At 37.5% G+C, this 20,082-nt stretch overlaps 1 protein-coding gene across 1 annotated transcript; it reads left to right on the forward strand.

Moving 5' to 3' along the window:
* Window positions 1–2,666: 2,666 nt before the first annotated feature.
* On the forward strand, window positions 2,667–15,789 carry LOC311090628 (uncharacterized protein). Its single transcript, XM_084126043.1, has 4 exons — window positions 2,667–2,896; window positions 7,360–7,462; window positions 11,379–11,477; window positions 13,895–15,789. Exons 2-4 carry the CDS (start codon window positions 7,416–7,418, stop codon window positions 14,298–14,300), a joined length of 552 nt encoding a protein of 183 aa, XP_083982169.1. The 5' UTR covers window positions 2,667–2,896; window positions 7,360–7,415; the 3' UTR covers window positions 14,301–15,789.
* The last annotated feature ends 4,293 nt before the right edge of the window (window positions 15,790–20,082 follow it).

Consider the following 20,082-nt stretch of genomic DNA (forward strand, 5'->3'; position numbering starts at 1 on the left):
TTAAATTATATATTTCAAAACAAAAACTCTCTGTTTATGTAATCTGTTTGAAAAGATAGAGATGTCAGTCGTTCTCATGGTAAATCATCTGTTAATGTAAACATGCCTACAGAGAGCGTGCCCTATTGAAACGGGTCACAGGAGCATGAAATGAAAAGTGGAATAAAGTCGTTATTTTTGTTTGTTTTTTTGGGTGAACTAACCCTTTAAGTACTTTACCGGTAGATTATATTAGCCACTAGTCATGAGCCTATCATTGAGACCCACTCAGCATTTGATCACTGAATTTACAGAAATCATTTCACTTTTTTTTTGAAGTTTTCTCAACATTGCAACAAATAATAAAATTAATTCATGGTTCTCTGATGTCGGTTAATGGTCACATGACTTGCAGGTATGCCAATCATTTTGGTAAGAGTTCAGAGGGGGTGCTAATAATTTTTCACTTAAGTATTTTTAATATCCTGCATATATTGCATTTTATTTATTTTATTTTCCATTTTACCTTAAAACTATACATTTACAGGGTCACATTTTACTGTGTGCATAGTTATTAAACACTATCAATTTTGATGAAAACTTTTATTATTAGGCTACCTTATCAGCTCTTTGAATCAATAACGGTTTATTTAAACCTGCCGGCTTACAGTCCAATAGACATATAGGCGTCCTTTTGTTATATGTATGAATGTAAGTGTTAAGTAGGTTACTGGACTGTATTGACTGGTTCTGACTTAATTGGGTTCATCACAGGGCATCGGTAAGAATGCACAAAAGTCCAATCACGGTTGTTTTAATAGAAAGTTCAAGCCACCTGACATACTCAGTGCGGTGCATTAACAGGTGTATGTGATATAAGGTGTTGTTTTTTAAGGTATCTTTTATACAAAATAGGTATCTGTTTTTTTTTTTTAGGGTTAGGTTTTAGTTTTTTTGTCCAAACATTGAAAGTCAGTGTGGTGAGAGCGGGGTCCAATGTTCTTTAAGCAATGTTTTTCAAAATATTTTCTTTTGGTCGAGTAAATGTTGACAGAAGTTTCATTTTGGGATCAACCATTCCTTTAAGTTGCTCTGGTAAGAACATATCAGAGAATAAATGTAATTGGGAAAGCATGTAAAACTAATGTGTAATTATTACTTAATATTACTTGATCAATTCAAGGCCTAAGGTTACATCTTTAAACATATTAGTCTTAACCATATTGTTACAGTGATTGCAGTTGCCACATCTGTAAGTTCCTGCACTGGAACGTAACCAGGTATTTGATTTCTTAGAGGGAAGATGATTTCTCACTAATTTATCTTTATGTGCTTTCCAGAATGCAATGGAAGGAGATTCAGGCATGACTTCCCTGAGATGAGGGTCACTCATCACAATTTCCCAATTACTTTTTATAATTTTCTTAATGTAGGGTGCTGCCCCCTTTAAGGACGTTGATTCTGTGGGCTCATGCGATTAGCGCCTAAACGCCTAATGTTAGTTTGTTTAGGCTATTATGTTTGGTTTGATATTTATAGTTTATTGCCTATTGAAATATTCAAGCAATATATGTTGCATTTATTTGTTAAACAGATCTAATACGTGTTGTAATGCTGTTTTAGTAATGTGTGTTGACAGGTGTATCACACACATGTGATAATGTTTAATGCTAATAGCTACATACCACACGTGATATTTGCGTTGTAGGGAATATCTTTGTAGATATTTCTGTAAATATCTATTTACAGTTTGACCGCACACACACATAAATGTGTACATTGTGAGTCCTACACAAGTGGAATAAAGAAAAGAAAAAACACAAAATCCAAGTTAATGTTATCATTTTATGGGTAACACAATTATATTTGCCTCTGTGCTATACTGTGTCACGAAATAAACCGAATTATCTGAATCTTGTGATTTATGTTTTTGTAATAATAACTCATCTCTATTGATGTTTCTTACTTTATTGTCTGCTTTATCACACTATTTTTGTACCCTCGTTCCTGAAATCTTTGAGTCATATCTTCGGCCCTGATGTCAAAATCTTCTTCCTTGTCGCATATTCTTTTCAACCTCTGAAACTGTCCAAAAGGAATAATATCGGTCAGTCATCCATAAAGGGTGAAAGCTGTCTGCTCTTAATATGGTATTTCTGCCAGTTTCTTTTCTAAAAAATAGTGGTATCATGTAACACACCATTACTTTCTTTAAAGATTTTTAAGTCCAAAAAATGAGTGTGTGAAAAATCAAGACTCAACTTCAAATTGTATTATTTAAGTAAATATGGATTTGAATCAGAAAATACAAATTTCTTTTCCCAAAATCCCCAATACAAATTCGCATAATTTGGGGCAAATACCCTTAAGTATTTGGGGCATATTTAAATATCTTTAGGATAGTTCATTTTGTCATAATGCAGCAACTCATTCATTAAACATATCTGCGAAAGACTTCAGCAGATGATTTACCTTCTAGACTAGTCTAAATATTGAGTTTATACAAAAACACAAACCAACACATTCTCACCAGTAAAATGCAGTAAAAGGCATTTCTCGGGGAATTCAATCTCGGTGGTTTTTTCAACCAGAAGCTGCGCAATGTTGTGTCATCATTGATTCTTACTGTGAGTGTCGACACGCTGACCGCTCCAAGATGGCGGACGTGTCTGGACTCTGGACGGTCGAATGTGGATTCATCGACAACCCCCACCGGTGCGACAACCCCCACCAATGCATATGAATGCGACGCTTTAATATACAAAACTACCAATAGGCTAAGAAAAAACGACGGACGCTGAAATGGTTTCTTCCATGTTTACATCTCTATAGCCTACAAGCCAGCAAAGTGAAAGTAGCCTTGAAATGTTTCACCATCAAAGTAGGCTAACTGCGTCACATTGTAATATCAGAAAAGGTGAGTAACAAATGTCATTATTTAATACAAAAAGCTAAGGTTATATTTATATCTGGTAGGCTATATGAACACCATTTGTAAAATCTCGAGAAAATGCATTGTCAGGCTACAAATGGTTCTATCACCAGTTCATTTGTAGGGCACTTACATGATTTTATATGATTATTTTAATAATTAGGTTAATAATAATATAAAAAGACCTTAAGATAAATACTGGACTTAAAACAATTTGAACAGCAAAAGATAACAATCCAATCATTTCAAAGGGACCTATGACATCATATAACATGAGAGTCATCTAAATTTAAATTATCTCATGGATGTGGCTGTTGTGGTTCACGGTCTCATGGTGGCACAATCTGCTGCAGTAAAAAATTAGACGACTTTGATATGGTTCTTTTACATTTACCCAGTTTAAAATAAATGGTGTATAATTGCCTGTTTAAATAAGACTTGTTTTCTTTTTTGACATTACTTTAATTCCTCGCCATGGCAACACCATTGGAGATATCCAATATCCGTTCTCAATTAAGCATCTTTAATATATTGTCATCATGTTGAAAATTTAAATTTTATTATTAAAACTGATAAAAAATAATAATAATAAAACCAAACAAACACACACACACACACACACACACACACTTAAACCAAGAGACGACTTCCTGTTGGTAGGAGTGTAAATTATAATTTTTTTTTTATTTTTTTATGGAAATTGAAGATAATTAAAACTATAGGTTTAGTCTGTTCGGTTATTGTATTGGGGTTATTTTATATCACAATTTATGTAGCTACTGATGGCTATATTACATTTTCAAATGGCAAGACTGCATATATTTGATAACGAACAGTTTTTTATTTGAATACATTTTAAAATGAATTCCAATATTTGATATCAATATTTCTTTTGTTTCAATATTTTCTATTCATCTTGTTTTGATGTGCTTCAGGGGGGATCGAGACATTCTCACCCTGGTTTTGCCTGACTTGGCCTCAAGCCTAAACAAAAGTGAAAGTTTGTTTTTGTCAGGGACTATTTTGTGCATAAAACAACTGCATCACTTTGTCAGAATTGCAAAACATGTGTGTAGTGTGTGTTATTAAATATGAAGTAAAGATACAGTATATGAAATAATACAGTAATTGTTATGTCTGGTGTCCCCTTCACCGTGGCACCTGGCACGAACTCTGGCAGCTGTCAGACAAGACCCTGCAAACCAGATAACTTTTCAAACCTATTTGAAAATAATTCAACAACGCCCCCTTCTGGCTATAATGAGTCATTAATACTACTGTATGTTGAACAGTTCATCTGACATCAAAACAAGCCATTACAAATATAAGTAAATATTAAAAAGCCAAAGTAAGGGTTATAGTAAGGAATATTTGTAGGGGTTCAAGCACGAAGTGCTGAAACCCTATTGTTATTGTTAATTTTCCCATGATGCAACATTCAGACATAAAACTAATCGGGCAGACCAAACCGTAAGTCGTAGAGACTTGAAACTTTGGGGGCTGGTAGTACTCACACCGCCTACAGTGTCACCAAGGCCCGCCCCGGTCGGCCTGACGGGGGCGCTACAGCGCTCAAAAGTACAAAATGGCTCATAACTCATCAACCGTTAGGCCTAGGCTCAAGTGTATTATATCGTTGGATTCCTTGGCTCGAGGCGGCAATTCAGGGGAAATTGCATTTTTTTTAAAAACCTATTTTTGCGAACTTCTCCTAGGTTTTTGGCCCGATCGGAACCAAACCACTGCAAGAATATTCTCTGGAGTCTGACAATCAATAATCATTCAAAAAATTAAAAAATTCAATTAACGGTTGATAAGGGGAACCAAAATATTTGATGGCACCATGCAGGGCCACTTTTACTAAAACGGTTATAAATTGTGAACGGAAAGAGATATTTTCTCAAAACTTAGGACACATGTTCATGAGCTCATTCTGAGGTCACGTGAAAAAAAAATCATGACAATTGGCCACTTGGTGGCGCTATAAAATGGTTATAACTTGTGAGCGGAAAGAGATATTTTCCCTAAACTTGGGACACGTTCATAAGTTCAATCTGAGTTGACATGAAAAAATCGTGACAATTGGCCACTTGGTGGCGCTATAACAGTTAAAAAAATCATGAAAATAGCTATAAGCGCACCCAACCGTTAGTCTACTGAAAATTGGCACGCAGTGTCTTTGTCCAGGGTGCCATGGTAGTCTATGAGAACATTGGTGTATCTCAAAAAACTCAGTATACGTCATTGGCACAATGCCTTGAAGGAGCCTTAGAAGTTTCAAGCCAGTGTTTTTTCACAGGAGGGACCTCCTAAGACTCCTGAATCCTTGCCGAGTCCAACAATACCAAACATGCCAGGTTTCGCCTTATGGTTTTTGTAAGTGTCATTTAGAGCTTTAAAAAATTGTGGTTATCTTCAAAGCCGTTAGTCCGATCGAGACAACAACAAAAAAACAAAGGAAATTTGAAAACATAGGTAAATAGCTAAACAATAACGCCAAAATGTTAAAATTATGATAGGAACTGACAAAAAAATAAATTAAATCCAATCAATTTCACCCATGGATAATTTTGATGCTCTCACATGTTTGAAACGAACAATGATGGATTGTGATGAAATTTGTTTTGAATTGGGACTGGCGAATCCCCGTCCATACTGTCAATGACCATTCGCAAAGACCCGCCCACTTTAGTTACTGTTGCTATGTCTGACAAGCGACGCCACTCTCACACCACACCAAGTTCTCACGCAGTGAAAAATACATTGCGGATCAGAGAGGAGACTGCGCGCTGACAGACAAGTACTTTTGATATGAAACAAAGTTTCACCTTTCAAATGTAGTCATTTTTTAGAGACATTTAAACAATAAATACCATTTTGTGACTCTTTAATGTGTCTGACAGATCGCTGTAGACTCGAGGCTCAGTTAAAGCTGCTCGTGAACCGATCATCTCTTCCTTCTAGTTAATTTATAGCATTAAAATAAACATGAATGAACATAAAAGGAATGTTGTTTTAAAGTGCTAAGACGTCAGCACACTTTGTTTTTCAAATTTAAATCCTCCAATGTTAATCCACTAACTCTCCTGACTGCTTTGTTGGACAAAATGGCGGATTATGATTAGTCAGATCGCCTGTCAATCAAACTCCCTGCGAAGGGTCAATTGAGAATGCCGTGCGCACAATCCTGATCTAATCGACAACTTTGCAGTTGCACATAGGAAAGCCTGGAAAATCCCGCTATAATGTAAGAGAGCATCTTTTTTATGTATTTGGACCTAGGCCTAACAATGTGTTATGGTGCGCTGTCACCAGTGTTTTTTTTTGTTGTTTTTTTTGTTTTTTGGTGAGCATAGGCTACTCCTTATTTTGTTAATCATCTCATCTCTTATATGCTGTGTATGATCATATCCTGCCCTATTCATGGTAGCCTACTCACGGACATTGCGTCATCAATGTCATCAATTGCGTCATCAAGGGGCCGGCCTTGATAATCCTACTTAAGGGCCCAGTGTTGGCTCGTTACGCCACTGAATATAATTGTCTAAACTCCTTATCAAAATTACATATTTACAACAAATTTGACACATATATATGGGCACACTTTGAGTACTACTAATAAAAGTGGTGGAGATCAGGCAAGACTGTAAGAAGACTCAGGCAAAAAGGTGCTATAACTGTAAAAATGCTTTAAAACCATATATTTCCTATGGTAAACTGCCTGTATTGGCTGTAAATTGACTTTTTCATCTATGATGGCAGTTGTTAAATGCTTGCTAAATAAAACTTAATGTCTTTTGATGCTTGTGTGCTTAAAGGCCTTAACTGCTTGAACCCCGATAAATGCTGCTTGCAGCTTTAATAATAATTGCATTCGTGAAGATTGCTTTTAGTACATACTGTACAGTGTATTGGTTATTAAGTAACCAAGGTAATGCAGTCTACTGTGAAACGTTGAATTTGTAATCACTAAACCACTTATTTTTTCATTCGTATAGGCTACTGTTATTTTTTCTGCTTGGTAAGTTGCTCCCCAAGAGTAAATTAATAAAATTATTTAAATTAATCTTTAAAATTAAATTAATCTTAATTAAGCAACAATTTAAAATAATCGTTGTAGCACAGTAACAACTAATTAGTTATTGTTTTGAAAACCCCTTCTGTATGCAGTACAGTCCAGTCAGCAACCACATGTTTTTTAACAATTAGTTATGTATTTCTCAATACTAGTAGATATTTTCAAAACTCTTCAGACTGTCAGTACAACCGCAGAGTCTGAGCTCTAAACTGTGGATCAGTTTGTCATTGCTTTGATACAAAATGCTTTCGATGACCATATTCTCTGTTAATTTTACACATTTACATAACACTTTCAAAAAGAAAAAAATACACACAGCCTATTGTTTAAAATAATACTAAATATTAATATTGTGACTCTGTTGGTGTAGGTTTGTGAGTCAGTGTTTTGGTGAAAGTGGAAGAGATCTGCCTATCGAGCTCCAATATGGATGACACTCAAAAATCCAGTGATGATATTCATGCAGAAATCAGGTACTCTTATTAAAGACTTGAAATAGTACATATTGATACACCAGTAGAATTCCACAGTGAAGTCAGGTATAAAGATATGTCAGTTTTATATTATAGTATAATTGCATAGTTGTATAGTATTATTTTTCTCCTAGTAACTGCATAAAAATTGCTTGAGTGTTTCCGGGACAAAAACTTGTAAAATGTTATAATGTTATGTGGTAACTGTATGCTATTTACAGAATAATTTACTCTGGAATATGAAATTATTGAAAAAGATGTTAATGTAGACATAATGGGTAGCAAGTGGTCCTTTGCCATATGTGTACAGTAAATGTGTATGTTCATATGTCTGTATGTTTTAAATCTAAAATGAACAAACATGTATTAAAACTGTGAAATCTTGGTACATGTGTGGGAACGTCTAGGTTACTAATGTAACCCCCATTCCCTGAAGCAGGGAACAGAGACGTTACGTCGATATTGATGTATTGGGGTCTTACCTGGGAGCCCAGTCACCTCCAAGTGGTTACAAAATGAGCCAATGAACATTGGCCAGTGAGATTTGCATGCCGAGTCACACCTACCCGGACGTACTGGTATAAATACATAGGACCGGCATTACTTACTTCATTCATGCTTTGTTGAGGAGCCGAGACAAGAGCCCAGCCATTCAGTGGTGGTTCATGGCTGTGGCAGGGGGAAGTGATGTCCATTTACATTAATTTCCTATAGATGTTCCCATTCAGTCAGTCACGTTTGACTTTACTTCGATACTGACGTATTGGGGCCATATGGAAAGCGCCACAGCCACTGAACTGTGTTACGAGTGTTGGAGACGTAGATGCTGGAAAGCAGCTGTAAGAACTGATTTTCCTGCTAAAACAAAACGCACCCTGCAATAAAGCCATAAAATGCACCCTGGACAACAGATAGCAAAGACAGAGCACAGAACCTTGTCCTGCCCAAACTTATCTCCTTGTCCCCTTGTTTGACTTCAACTCACCCCTGACAAATAAATGTTACATCTTGTTTTATTCTGAAGTTTTAGAAATCATTCATTTTAGTAGATTAATGTGTAGTCTGGTGTTTCCGCAAATCTTTGTCCAGGATAGATCAAACTGAAGGCACTTTGAATGGAGCATGGGGCACATCTTAGGAAGACCTTCTGATTTCTGACTATCTCCTGACTTAGCATGTTGTACGCTGCAAATATTATAAAAAAATTACACCTATGGGTCTGCAGTGAGCGGCTGCTTAGGGTAAAATACTTGCACTGCACCCTCTGACTATTTCAGGACTGGCTAGTTTGTGATCGTGAGCGCACATTCGCAACGTGACGTCTCAAAGCGACACGAGGTCCGTAATGAACGAATATTTGAAATTATGAGATGCCCAGAATAATCAAAGATCTAAATTAATTCATAATCAATATTTTCATATCTAATTCATATCTGATCAGAAACACAATCTAAATTTGATTATCATTTGAAATTGGAGTCAGATTACGCATAGAGCTAAAGTAATACTAAAACTAAATTCCAATAAATTAAGTGAACTTCACTGGAGCGCTGAAAAGACATACACGCATTATACCTTCGCCAGGCCGTGTGCCACTTAGCGAACTGCTCTCACAAAGTCGTAACCTACCCAGCGCCCCATGCAAGCCCGAGGCTAGTGCTCAATACCAGACGGGATGGAAGGGACAGGGACAGGACACTCTGAGGTGCCATATGGTGCCTCGTCCCTGAGAGAGCAGAGTTGGCGGGCGAGTTGTGACATGTGACGGGGGCGAAGACCACCTTCATGGTTGATTTATGCTACGGTCGGTGTGTTGTCCGCCCGGAACAGAACATGCTTGCCGTGCAGCAAAGGTCGAAACCGGCGTAGGGCAAGGAGTACTGCTAGCAACTTGAAGCAATTGATATGCCACTGCAGTCGAGGTCCTGTCCAGGAGCCCGAGGCAGCATGCCCGTAGCAAACGTCACCCCAGCTGGTGGTGGAGCCATCTGTCGTGACAACAACATGCCTGGATGCTAGTTCTAGAGGCTCTCCGGCCCGTAGAAATGCAAGGTCCGACGACGGGCTGAATGTTTGGCGACAGCTTGGTGTGATGGCCACATGGAGCGCGCCATGCCCCTCTCGGGAGTCGGCCGTTTAGCCAGTGCTGAATCGGTCTCATATGCATCAATCCGAGCGGCATGACCACGGCTGCGGATGCCATATGCTCCATGAGCCTCTGAAATTGCTTCAGTGGAACTGCTATCTTCTGCCTGAACATATTCAGGCAGTTCAGCACCGACTGCGCATGGTCGTTGGTGAGATGTGCTGTCATTATGACCGAGTGCCACTCCACACTGAGATAAGAGATGCTATGCATAGGGGAGAGCTTGCTCTTCTCCCAATTGACCCGAAGACCCAAATGGGTGAAGTGCCCGAGCACCACGTCCCTGTGTTCGCATAACTAATCTCAGGATGGAAATTGAGCCAATGGGACGGGCTGGGAAGCGCTAGTCAGGCTCTGTGCGAGTGGCACCAGCACTGGGGCAGCTCGCGGTGGCTTGGTGGCAGTGTCACGCCGGGGAAAGATATGTTTTATGGCCTCAGTCTGCTTTTGGACTGCCGAGAACTGCTGGGAAAGGCCTGGGAGATGGGGGCATCGAGAAAGCAAACTTTGTCTGCGTCCATCTCAGCCAGGTCCAAGCAGAGATGACACTCCTGGACCACCAGAGTGGACATCGTCTGGCTGAGGGCCCGCACCATGACTTTCGTTGCCAGGAGGGCAAGGTCAGTCGCCGTGCGCAGTTCCTGCAATAACCCCGGCTCAGAACTACCCTCGTGCAGCTCTTTGAGAGCTTTTGCCTGATGGACCTGCAGGATGGCCATGGCATGCAGGGCAGAGGCGGCCTATCCAGCTGCTGGGTAAGCCTTAGGAGCCAGAGCTGCCATCGTCTTACCCACCTTGGACGGGAGGCGCGGACAATTCCATCAGATGGCGGCACTTTGCAGGCACAAGTGCACCACAATTGCACTCTCTACCTGTGGAACATCCACGTCACCCTTGGCAGCCCCGTCATCAAGGGTGCTGAGAGGGGAGGAGAAAGAATAATTGCTTCGGCAGTAAAAGATGCCTTCCACGTCTTCTGAACCTCATCATGCACCTCTGGGAAGAAAGGCACTGGACCGTGCACCACACCCAGGAACCAATTATCCAACCACGAGCGCTCGGGACACGGTGGAGGGTTCCACTCAAGCCCAATGCCCGCGGCGGCCCGGGAAAGCATGGCTGTCAGCTCTGGATCTGATTCAGCACAAGCTACAACGCCGTTACCATCCACAAACTCTCTCTCAGCATGCTGTCTGACCGGTATGCGAGACACCGGTCATTGCTGTCAGATGAGGTCAGGGATCGACCACATCCAGAAACACACGGTCGAAAAGACATCTTGAAAAAGATGCTGATCACTCGTGTTGCTCTTTTAGGGAACATGAATGCCGCTGATATGTGCCTTTACACCGGCAGATGAGAACCCACGACGAGCTGGCGAAAAAAGATCGGAGATCACACCTAAAAGCAATGAAAATTGCTTTTTGCTCTCTTGTTTGAGAAATCTGCTCAACAGAAGAAGTGACTGAAATATGAGAGATTGTCTTCTTCCAACCGCTCAGCTCCAAAGCAAAATATGAATGAAGTGAGTAATGCCGGTCTTATTTATACCCGTATGTCCGGGTAGGTGTGACTCGGCATGCAAATCTCACTGGCCAATTTTCATTGGCTCGTTTTGTTACCACTACCAGGCGAGACCCCAATACGTCAGTATCAACGTAACGTCGAACGTGACTGACTGAATGGGAACAGTTAAGACTGATGGTGGAGATCATGTGAACTGGTGTCCAGTATAATGACCTCACTCTTTTTCCTTTATTCTAATCACAGACGAACATCAAGTTCATCAGATTCAGAAATAGCTGAGGTATTGTCTATGATGAGAGCAATGTCTCTGCTGCGGTCTTTTCGTCACAGAAACCGCCACAGGTACAGATATACTAATAGCAGAACTTTTGTAATGTGCAATATGTTTTTTACATACAACTGAAAATTCTTTTCATTTAGTATGCTATCCCAATATATAGATTAGAAAGCATATCTTCACAAAAATAAATGTTTAAATGTTGTCTCTTGAAAGTGGAAGTGTATGTTTATTAATTAGTTTTGCTAATGTGCTACCCTTACGAAAAAAAAGTATACTTCAAGGTCATTTTATGAAGTATACTTGAGTAATGTTCAAGTATATTTTTAAGTATACTTTATGTAGTAAGTATACTAATGTCAATATGTACTAGTAGTAAACTTGTAAGTGTACTATTTTAATACTGCTTGGGACTAAATTGGCCCACTTGAAGTATATAAAAGTATATGTTTAAGTGTACTATAAAGTGTAACAGTAGTAAACTTTAAGTGCACAACTAGTTCATAATTACGTTTCTCATTTGCACTGCAAGTGAACTTATGGGTATACTAGTAGTTCACTATTGTAATACTTGTAGCAACTTTGAAGTATACTCTCAGTAAACTACTAGTTTTCTTTTAATGTACTCTCAGTAAACTACTAGTTTAGTAGTTTTATACTGCAAGTATACTTGCAAGTTTTCTTTTAGTGTACTCTCAGTAAACTACTAGTTTAGTAGTTTTATACTACAAGTTTTCTTTAAGTGAACTTAACATCATACTTCTAGTTTACCATTTATATATTATTTTTGCTCTTTTAGTGTACTCTCAGTAAACTACTAGTTTAGTAGTTTTATACTACAAGTTTTCTTTAAATGAACTTAACATTATACTTAAAGTTTACTATTTATATACAATTATGCAGTTGCAGTAGGCCTATACTACTATGTTCAAATGTTATTTTTTATACTTGAAAAATACCTTTAACTCTACTTTAATTTTAAAAACATTTTATTAGCTTCATGCATCCTTTTTTATCAACACTTGAATGTCGGTAAGTTTCATAAAGAAAGGCAACATTTTAAACAAAATAGTTGAGAAAATCACATTTTTGTCAAAGACTAAGTTACGCCTTGATCAGATTCAGAACGATGATCAAACACAGATGGAGTAAATCGAGTCCGACACCCCCACAGCTTCAGTCATTTTTCCTTCATGGGTTAGGCCTACGCTTCATTTCATTTGGAAACATTAAGCAGTTTTGATTTACAAGCTGTTTGATGATCACATTATTTTACATTTGAGTGAGCAATCTTCTATCACTTGTTTCAGCTTCTTCTTCTCCTGTATTTTGATCCGGAGATTCTGTACTAGAAGATGTGTCATAGCGCCCCCTAACGTATACCAGTGAAAACATGGGTAGCTGGAAAGTTCAGTCAATGGTGGGGAAAAGTTGAATTAAAGTAAATTCCTATGTACACCAGTGGACTAGCCTACACAAAAATTCAGATACGCAGAATTAGAAACATATCTGTTTTATATCAATATTCTAATCAATATTTTCAAACAAAGTTTCATAAGACTGTATATGAAAAATGATGTAAAAAAAGTATATTTAATAGGCTACTCGATCAAAAGAGTTAACACAACTACAAGCCAAGTATACTTTGAATAATTAAACTTTTAAGTATATCTCGATCAAAAGATTGAGTACAAGTATAGGCCAAATATACTTGGGCTTTTCTCTCAGTATAAGTCAAGTACACTTAAGTGTAATTAAGTATATTTTTGAGAAGTATATAAAATGTAGACTGAAAGTATGCTTTCTTCTTTTTAGTTGAAAAGTATACTAATAGAACACTTGAATAAACTTATTTTCCATGCTTATTTTATTTGCTATATAAGCTCTTCCAGCCGAAAGTTTGTTACTATATAAAGCTGAACATGTTAGGCTAGTTTATAAGACGATGTGTAATATTATGTTTTTTTAAAAAAATATTTAATAAGCTACTCAATCAAAATAGTAAACACAAGTACAAGCCAAGAATACTTAGAATACTTAATTATACTTTTAAGTATATCTCGATCAACAAGTATAGGCCAAATATACTTACACTTTTCTGTCAGTATAAGTCAAGTATACTTAAGTGCAATTTGAAGTATATTTCTGAGAAGTACATAAAGTATATTTCTGAGAAGTATATAAAAAGTAGACTGAAAGTATACTTTCTTATTTTTAGTTTAAAATAAGTATACTAATAGCACACTTGAATAAACTTCTTTTTCATAAGGGTATACAGTAAGTATGTGATTTAGTGACATTTTTGTGTGCCTATTTGTGCCCTAAGTAAATAATTAAGTGTTTAAGATTGAAGTGGTTCTTACTAGAGGTCAATTTAATGATTGAGGGGATTTCTGTCGCAGTCTGTTAATGTATTTATTTTAATTGAATGTGATTTTAGAGGTGCGCCGAATGTTACAGTCTAAATGTTACACTCTTACAGTTCAGTCCGGCAGAAAAAATCAGACTCACCAGAGCCCAGCCGTGTGTCTATGAAGAGTGACTGGTCTATGGATCCTCCACCACTTTTAAGTACTAAAAAGAAATCATCAGTCTCACCAGAGCCCAGCCGTGTGTCTATGAAAAGTGACTGGTCTATGGATCCACCACCACTTTTAAGTACTAAAAATAAATCATCAGACTCACCAGAGCCCAGCAGTGTGTCTATGAAAAGTGACTGGTCTATGGATCCACCACCACTTTTAAGTACTAAAAATAAATCATCAGACTCACCAGAGCCCAGCCGTGTGTCTAAGAAATCATCCGACTCATGGATCATGGATCAATTACTACATATATCTGCATTCAGGTACAATATTTCAGCATACATAGGGTGTCAGTATTGTTAAAACACTAAGGAAAAACATTCACTGATTCACAGCACATTGTTTTGCTCTCTTTGAGATCGCAGCCAGCACTGTCTTTCGCTGTAATCCAACACCAGCTTTGAAGAGGCGTTCTCCCAAAGAAGCAGACTCATTTTTTTTCTATTTTTTAAGTTGAAACACTCACAGATAAGATTGCAGAGCAGGAACAGTACAACCGCTCGGCTCCGAAGCGAAAAGCAAATATGCGACGCACCTGTTGCTCTTATGCTCTCGCTGCGAGGCAGAGCAGCTGATGCAATTATCGCATGCCAATATGAATTGGCTCGTTTTGTTACACTCGAAGTAAATTGGTCTCTTAAGCCCAGGACACACTAAGCCGACGGTCGGACAGTTTTTGTGTGTCGGCCAACTAAGTTTTCTCAGTGTGTCCCGCACAGTTGCGCACAGTCGGCTGAAATTGGTCCTCGTCTGCTTTTTTCCGGCCAATTCGACATGTTGAATCAGCGTTGGGCCGTCGGGGAGAGAGAGAAATCTGATTGGCTGTTCAGCTTAGTGAACGAGTCAGTACACGAGAATAATAGCAAAACAGCGAGCAAAGAAGTCAAAACGGTACAGATAGAAGGCTGTTCTATTGTTACGTCATCTTACCTGAGTGTTCCTTGTCGAATAGGCTATTTCAATATTAACATGAGCGGAGTGGAATAAAGAAAGTGTTTAGCAGGTTTGATATTCAAAACTGTAAGCACACACTGCTTTGTTTATGGTTTGTGTATTTGCAGCCTGCAGCGTCGGTTTCCCTTTTTGAATGACGAATATACAGTAGATGAATATATCTTCAGAAATAGACAGTTGTCTCATTTACACGCAGAACCATTTACATTCTAGCTGACAGTCAGCTGTAGTTCTCTCGGTATGTTCAAGTATGAAAGGGAACTAAAATATGTAGAAGAATATATATATATAATTTTTTTTCTTTCTTTCTGTAAAACAAAGAATGTGCAGGACCTTGAGTACTTTTTTAAATAACAGTGGGCAGTTCAACTGCTCAGGGCAAACAAGGGACTCATGAACAACTATCACAAAACTAAAAGTTTTGAAAAAACAAACAAACAATACAAATAGAAAATAAGTATATTTAACATTTTGCAAATTATGCAAGGTTTATGAATATTTCTGAACACAACTGTATATCCATACATCAGTGCAATGTGCAAACAACATACACAATAATGGCAAAAAATATAATACCAACCAGCAAATCCAGAGGAAAAAAAAAACACATTATATATAAGTTATAAATTGATTTGCATTTCAGTATGTGAAATAAGTATTTGATCCCTAAGCAAAACATAATTTAGCACTTGGTGGAGAAACCCTTGTTGTCAGGGTTCTGCCCTGGCAGCCTTGTCTGTGTTGTCTTTGTTTCATGTTTCTAAGTTTGTCTTGTGTTTGAGTACATGGCACTGTCTTGGTTTGTGTTTGCCATGTGCTCCTCTATGAAGGACTAAAAATGCCAGAACGAAAAATAAATAAATAAATAAATAAAAGTAGAAATAAATAAATAAATGCAGAAATAATAGTGAAAATAAATACATTTTGGTAATATAAATGGCTATTTCTGTATTTTTACATGTATTTATTTATTTATTTATTTATGCATTTCTATATGTATTTATTTATGTATTTATACATTTATTTATATATTTATGTATTTATATATTTATTTATATATTTATATATGTATTTATTTCTACATTTATTTATTTCTACATTTATTTATTTCTGTATTTCCACATTTCTACATTTATTTATTTCTGTATTTCCACATTTCTACATTTATTTTTCCCTGCGCCTGTATGCTAATTGCCTAAGCCACGCCCCCTCTCAACATTCGGTAACAGGCGCTTTGGCAGCTGTCACAGTAGGAGACATTTCACAGGAGGCAATTGATGATTTTTTGGAGACAGAAAGATTATATATCATCTCGAAGTCACCAAAAGGGCCTTAACTATGCATTGGAGGGTTATATTAATAATTGTATTGTTGAGAAGGTCGATAAGCTTCAGCTCCAGACAAAGATTTACAGTTCACAGTGTAAACGTTATAGTTTGGTGCTATTTCGCTTCAAACGCTCGCTTTATACGCGCGTCCTATTCGCTTTGGATTCAAAATGTTCAAGCGTCGAACTAGACGCGATACGCGCGAATTTGACGCTCTATTCGCGTTTGGTGTGAGCGCAGAATAATGAACAGGCTGCGATGTCAAGATTGCTGGAATGTGTGTGTGTGTGTGTGTGTGTGTCAGAGAGAGAGAGGCGCGGGCGCGATCGAACAGTGGAAACATAAAAACATACTCAATTTTGTTCATACAGGACATCATTAAAACTGCAAAGTGTTTAGCCTACTTATATTTGTGTAAAACACAACATTATGCTTTTGTCAAACTGTAACCTACAACTGTCACCCAACCAAAATCACACACACACACACACACACGCTGTTTAAAAGCCAAAATGACAAGAAAAAACATAAAAACGAATGAAAACTGACTAACTGCAATGCATTTCAATGGACGTGGAAGCAGAGAATGTCCGAGTGTATTGGGTTAGCTGTGCGCACTGTGATTGGCTCATCGCGTTTGGGGGCGTGGCTTAGCCATAGGTCAATTAGCATACATGCGCAGGGAAAAATAAATGTAGAAATGTGGAAATACAGAAATAAATAAATGTAGAAATGTGGAAATACAGAAATAAATAAATGTAGAAATGTGGAAATGTAGAAATAAATAAATGTAGAAATAAATACATATATAAATATATAAATAAATAAATAAATATATATATATACATAAATATATAAATAAATGTATAAATACATAAATAAATACATATAGAAATGCATAAATAAATAAATAAATACATGTAAAAATACAGAAATAGCCATTTATATTACCAAAATGTATTTATTTTCACTATTATTTCTGCATTTATTTATTTATTTCTACTTTTATTTATTTATTTATTTATTTTTCGTTCTGTCATTTTTAGTCCTTCATACTCCTCATGTCTCTTTTGTTTATCTCTTGTCCTATTTTGCTTAGCTTTAGCTCTGGTGCATTATAACCTAGTTTGGGTTCTCTTTTGTTTTAGAATTTTATTTTTAGTTATTTTCTTCAGGTCTTATTTTTTCCTGTTAAGTGGAAGTCTTGCTTTTTTTCTATTCCAGTTTTTTATTTCTATGATCTTAGTCTCTTTTTTTGTTGCTTTTTTCAATAGTTTGCTTTAGTTATATTTATTTCTTTACTTTTTGTTTCTCTAGTCTTTCTTATCAGTTTAATTTTGGTTTTCTTTATTGTTGCTATATCTTGTCTGTCTTGTCTTGAGTCTTGTATGTTCTTCTGTGTTTTCCTGCCCTGTATCCGGAGTTCCTTGGCCACTGACTCTACTGCCTGGCAGCCTGACTGGTGCAGCTAACACCAGTTTCAAGCCTCTGGTTCTGTGAGCCTCTGCCTGGCAGCAAGACTGGTGTTACATCTGAGATCTACATCAAGCTATAAGTTCCCTGTGTTCCTGCCTGGCCTTTCCTTCTGAGCTGCCTCTATTGGATTAAGGTCTGGAGACTGGCTAGCCCACTCCAAGACCTTAATGTGATTCTTCTTGAGCCACTCCTTTGTTGCCTTGGCCGTATGTTTTGGGTCATTGTCATGCTGGAAGTCCCATCCACGACCCATCTTCAGTGTTCTGTCTGAGGGAAGGAGGTTTTCCAAGATTTTATGGTACATGGCCACGTCCATCAGCCCCTCAATACCTGTACCCTTACCAGAGAAACAGCCCCAGAGCATAATGTTTTCACCTCGGTGCCTGACTGTAGGGATGGTGTTCTTTGGGTCATAGTCAGCATTTCTCTTCCTCCAAACACGGCGAGTTGAGTTGATGCCAAAGAGCTCAATTTTGGTCTCATCTGACCACAGTACTTTCTCAGGGTGTCCGCGCGGTAGTAAAAAGTAGTAAAAGGTAGTAAAAAGAATCTACCAAAATTAAGGCCCTTGAAAGGTAGTAAAAGGTAACAAACGCAATTTGACTTGGTAGTAAATTTTTCATCACCACCTAAATATATGAGTTTCCATTTTTTTGCTTAATATTTGTGTCTCCATATTTTAACTTCATCTAGCATAATTTAAAAATATATACGGTGCTAACAACAGGACCTGACGGGCTCGACATTAACGCTTGTCCGGGACAAGTGGATTTTTTGAAGGGACAAGTAAAAGAGAATTTTACTTGCCCGACCGGACAAGTAGCCTGACTAAACGTCAATGACAAAAAAAAATAACTAGGGAATCACTAAAATGAGAGAATGATTCTGTTTGTATTATATTTATTGTAAGTTGCGATCGATAGTGGATAAGTATTACTGACGGTAACAAGGTTGCACTGTTGAGGCTCGCGCAGCCTCTCGAGGAGAAGTCCAAACAAATGTAAACTCAGTTTAAACTCAGTTAACAACACACTGCCAGTGCCCCAATTCAAAATGTGTTTTAATATTTTTAACATATGATACAGTTTAGCAACCTCACACGACGAGTGCCGTTTTCCTGAATACCATCACGACTGAAAATGTGACATTGCTTTGCTTTCATACAACAGTTCAATAAACAGTTCGAATTAAGTCACTTACATTTTAGACACAATATTGACTGTTTTTGTTCTGTTTCAGCCGCGAAAATAGTTCCAAACAAAGATCACAGCAGAACCATAACGCATCTCACAGCAACACTTAACCGTGTTTCATTACTGAATGATTCAGCGTTTTGAACGAATTGGCTGAGTCAAAGATTCAATGTCCCGTTCATAAACATGTCTCATTCTTGAATGAATCAGTTGTTTGAATGAATCGTTTGAATGAATGACTCAATGACTCGCTCATTAAGACGGTCGTCTGCCGCCTCCTACTGGCGGTTTACTTTCATGTTTAAAAGTATCATTCTTTCCAACGTTTCTTATTTGTATATTCCAAAATATTTAAAACGATCTCATATTCATAACATTATTTAATGCAGTTGTACATTTTCAGTGTAAATGATTTAATTTGATCAGCCCTACCTAGGGTAACAACAGCCCTATATCTTATTAGGATATTCCAATTTAATCTATTGATAAAATATAAAACTAAAGATGAAGCATACATTTAATAAGATTTTGGGGGTGGGGTGGGGTTACCATATCTGCACCTTTAAAGCCCTTTAAAGGTGCAGATATGACAATATGCAGATTTAAATATATCAGAGCTGATTGAACACAGATGAGGATATTTCTTCAGAATAAATTATATTTACAGCACACACACACACACACCAAAAAAATTCCGGACAAGCAACTTTTTTACTCGGACAAGTGAATGACAGATTTACTTGTCCAAAGGACACATGAAAAGGCTTAATGTCGAGCCCTGAGTGAGTCGGAGTTGATAGCAATGACAAAGTGCCAAGGTTATTATTCACCTTATTAGGGCTAAGGGCTGTGGTTAGGATAACTCAAGGGCTAGGGTTAAGATAAGGACAACTGAAACTCAACTAGACACTACAAAAAAAAACATAATTGACAATGACAATACTTAATGATCACAATTAAACATTAGTGTACCTAATATGTATGATGGGTGTGGTGCTTTGCATACCCCTCCCACCCCCCCACACCCCCCAAAAAAGGGCTGCTGCTTGATGTCGTGTTGGTAGTAAAAAATATTGTGGAGGTGGTAAAAAAGGTAGTAAAAGGTAGTAAATTCATCTCTATGATTCCTGCATA

This window comes from Abramis brama (genome assembly GCF_963993115.1).
Source record: "Abramis brama genome assembly, chromosome: 10".
Taxonomy (NCBI): domain Eukaryota; kingdom Metazoa; phylum Chordata; class Actinopteri; order Cypriniformes; family Leuciscidae; genus Abramis; species Abramis brama.

What these genes read in the sequence shown, in the direction of transcription:
- LOC311090628 (XM_084126043.1), top strand. Translation starts at nt 7,416, where the DNA reads ATGGATGACACTCAAAAATCCAGTGATGATATTCATGCAGAAATCAG. An exon ending in GATATTCATGCAGAAATCAG is followed by an intron (nt 7,463 to 11,378) that starts GTACTCTTATTA and finishes TTCTAATCACAG; the next exon opens with ACGAACATCAAGTTCATCAG. An exon ending in CGTCACAGAAACCGCCACAG is followed by an intron (nt 11,478 to 13,894) that starts GTACAGATATAC and finishes ACACTCTTACAG; the next exon opens with TTCAGTCCGGCAGAAAAAAT.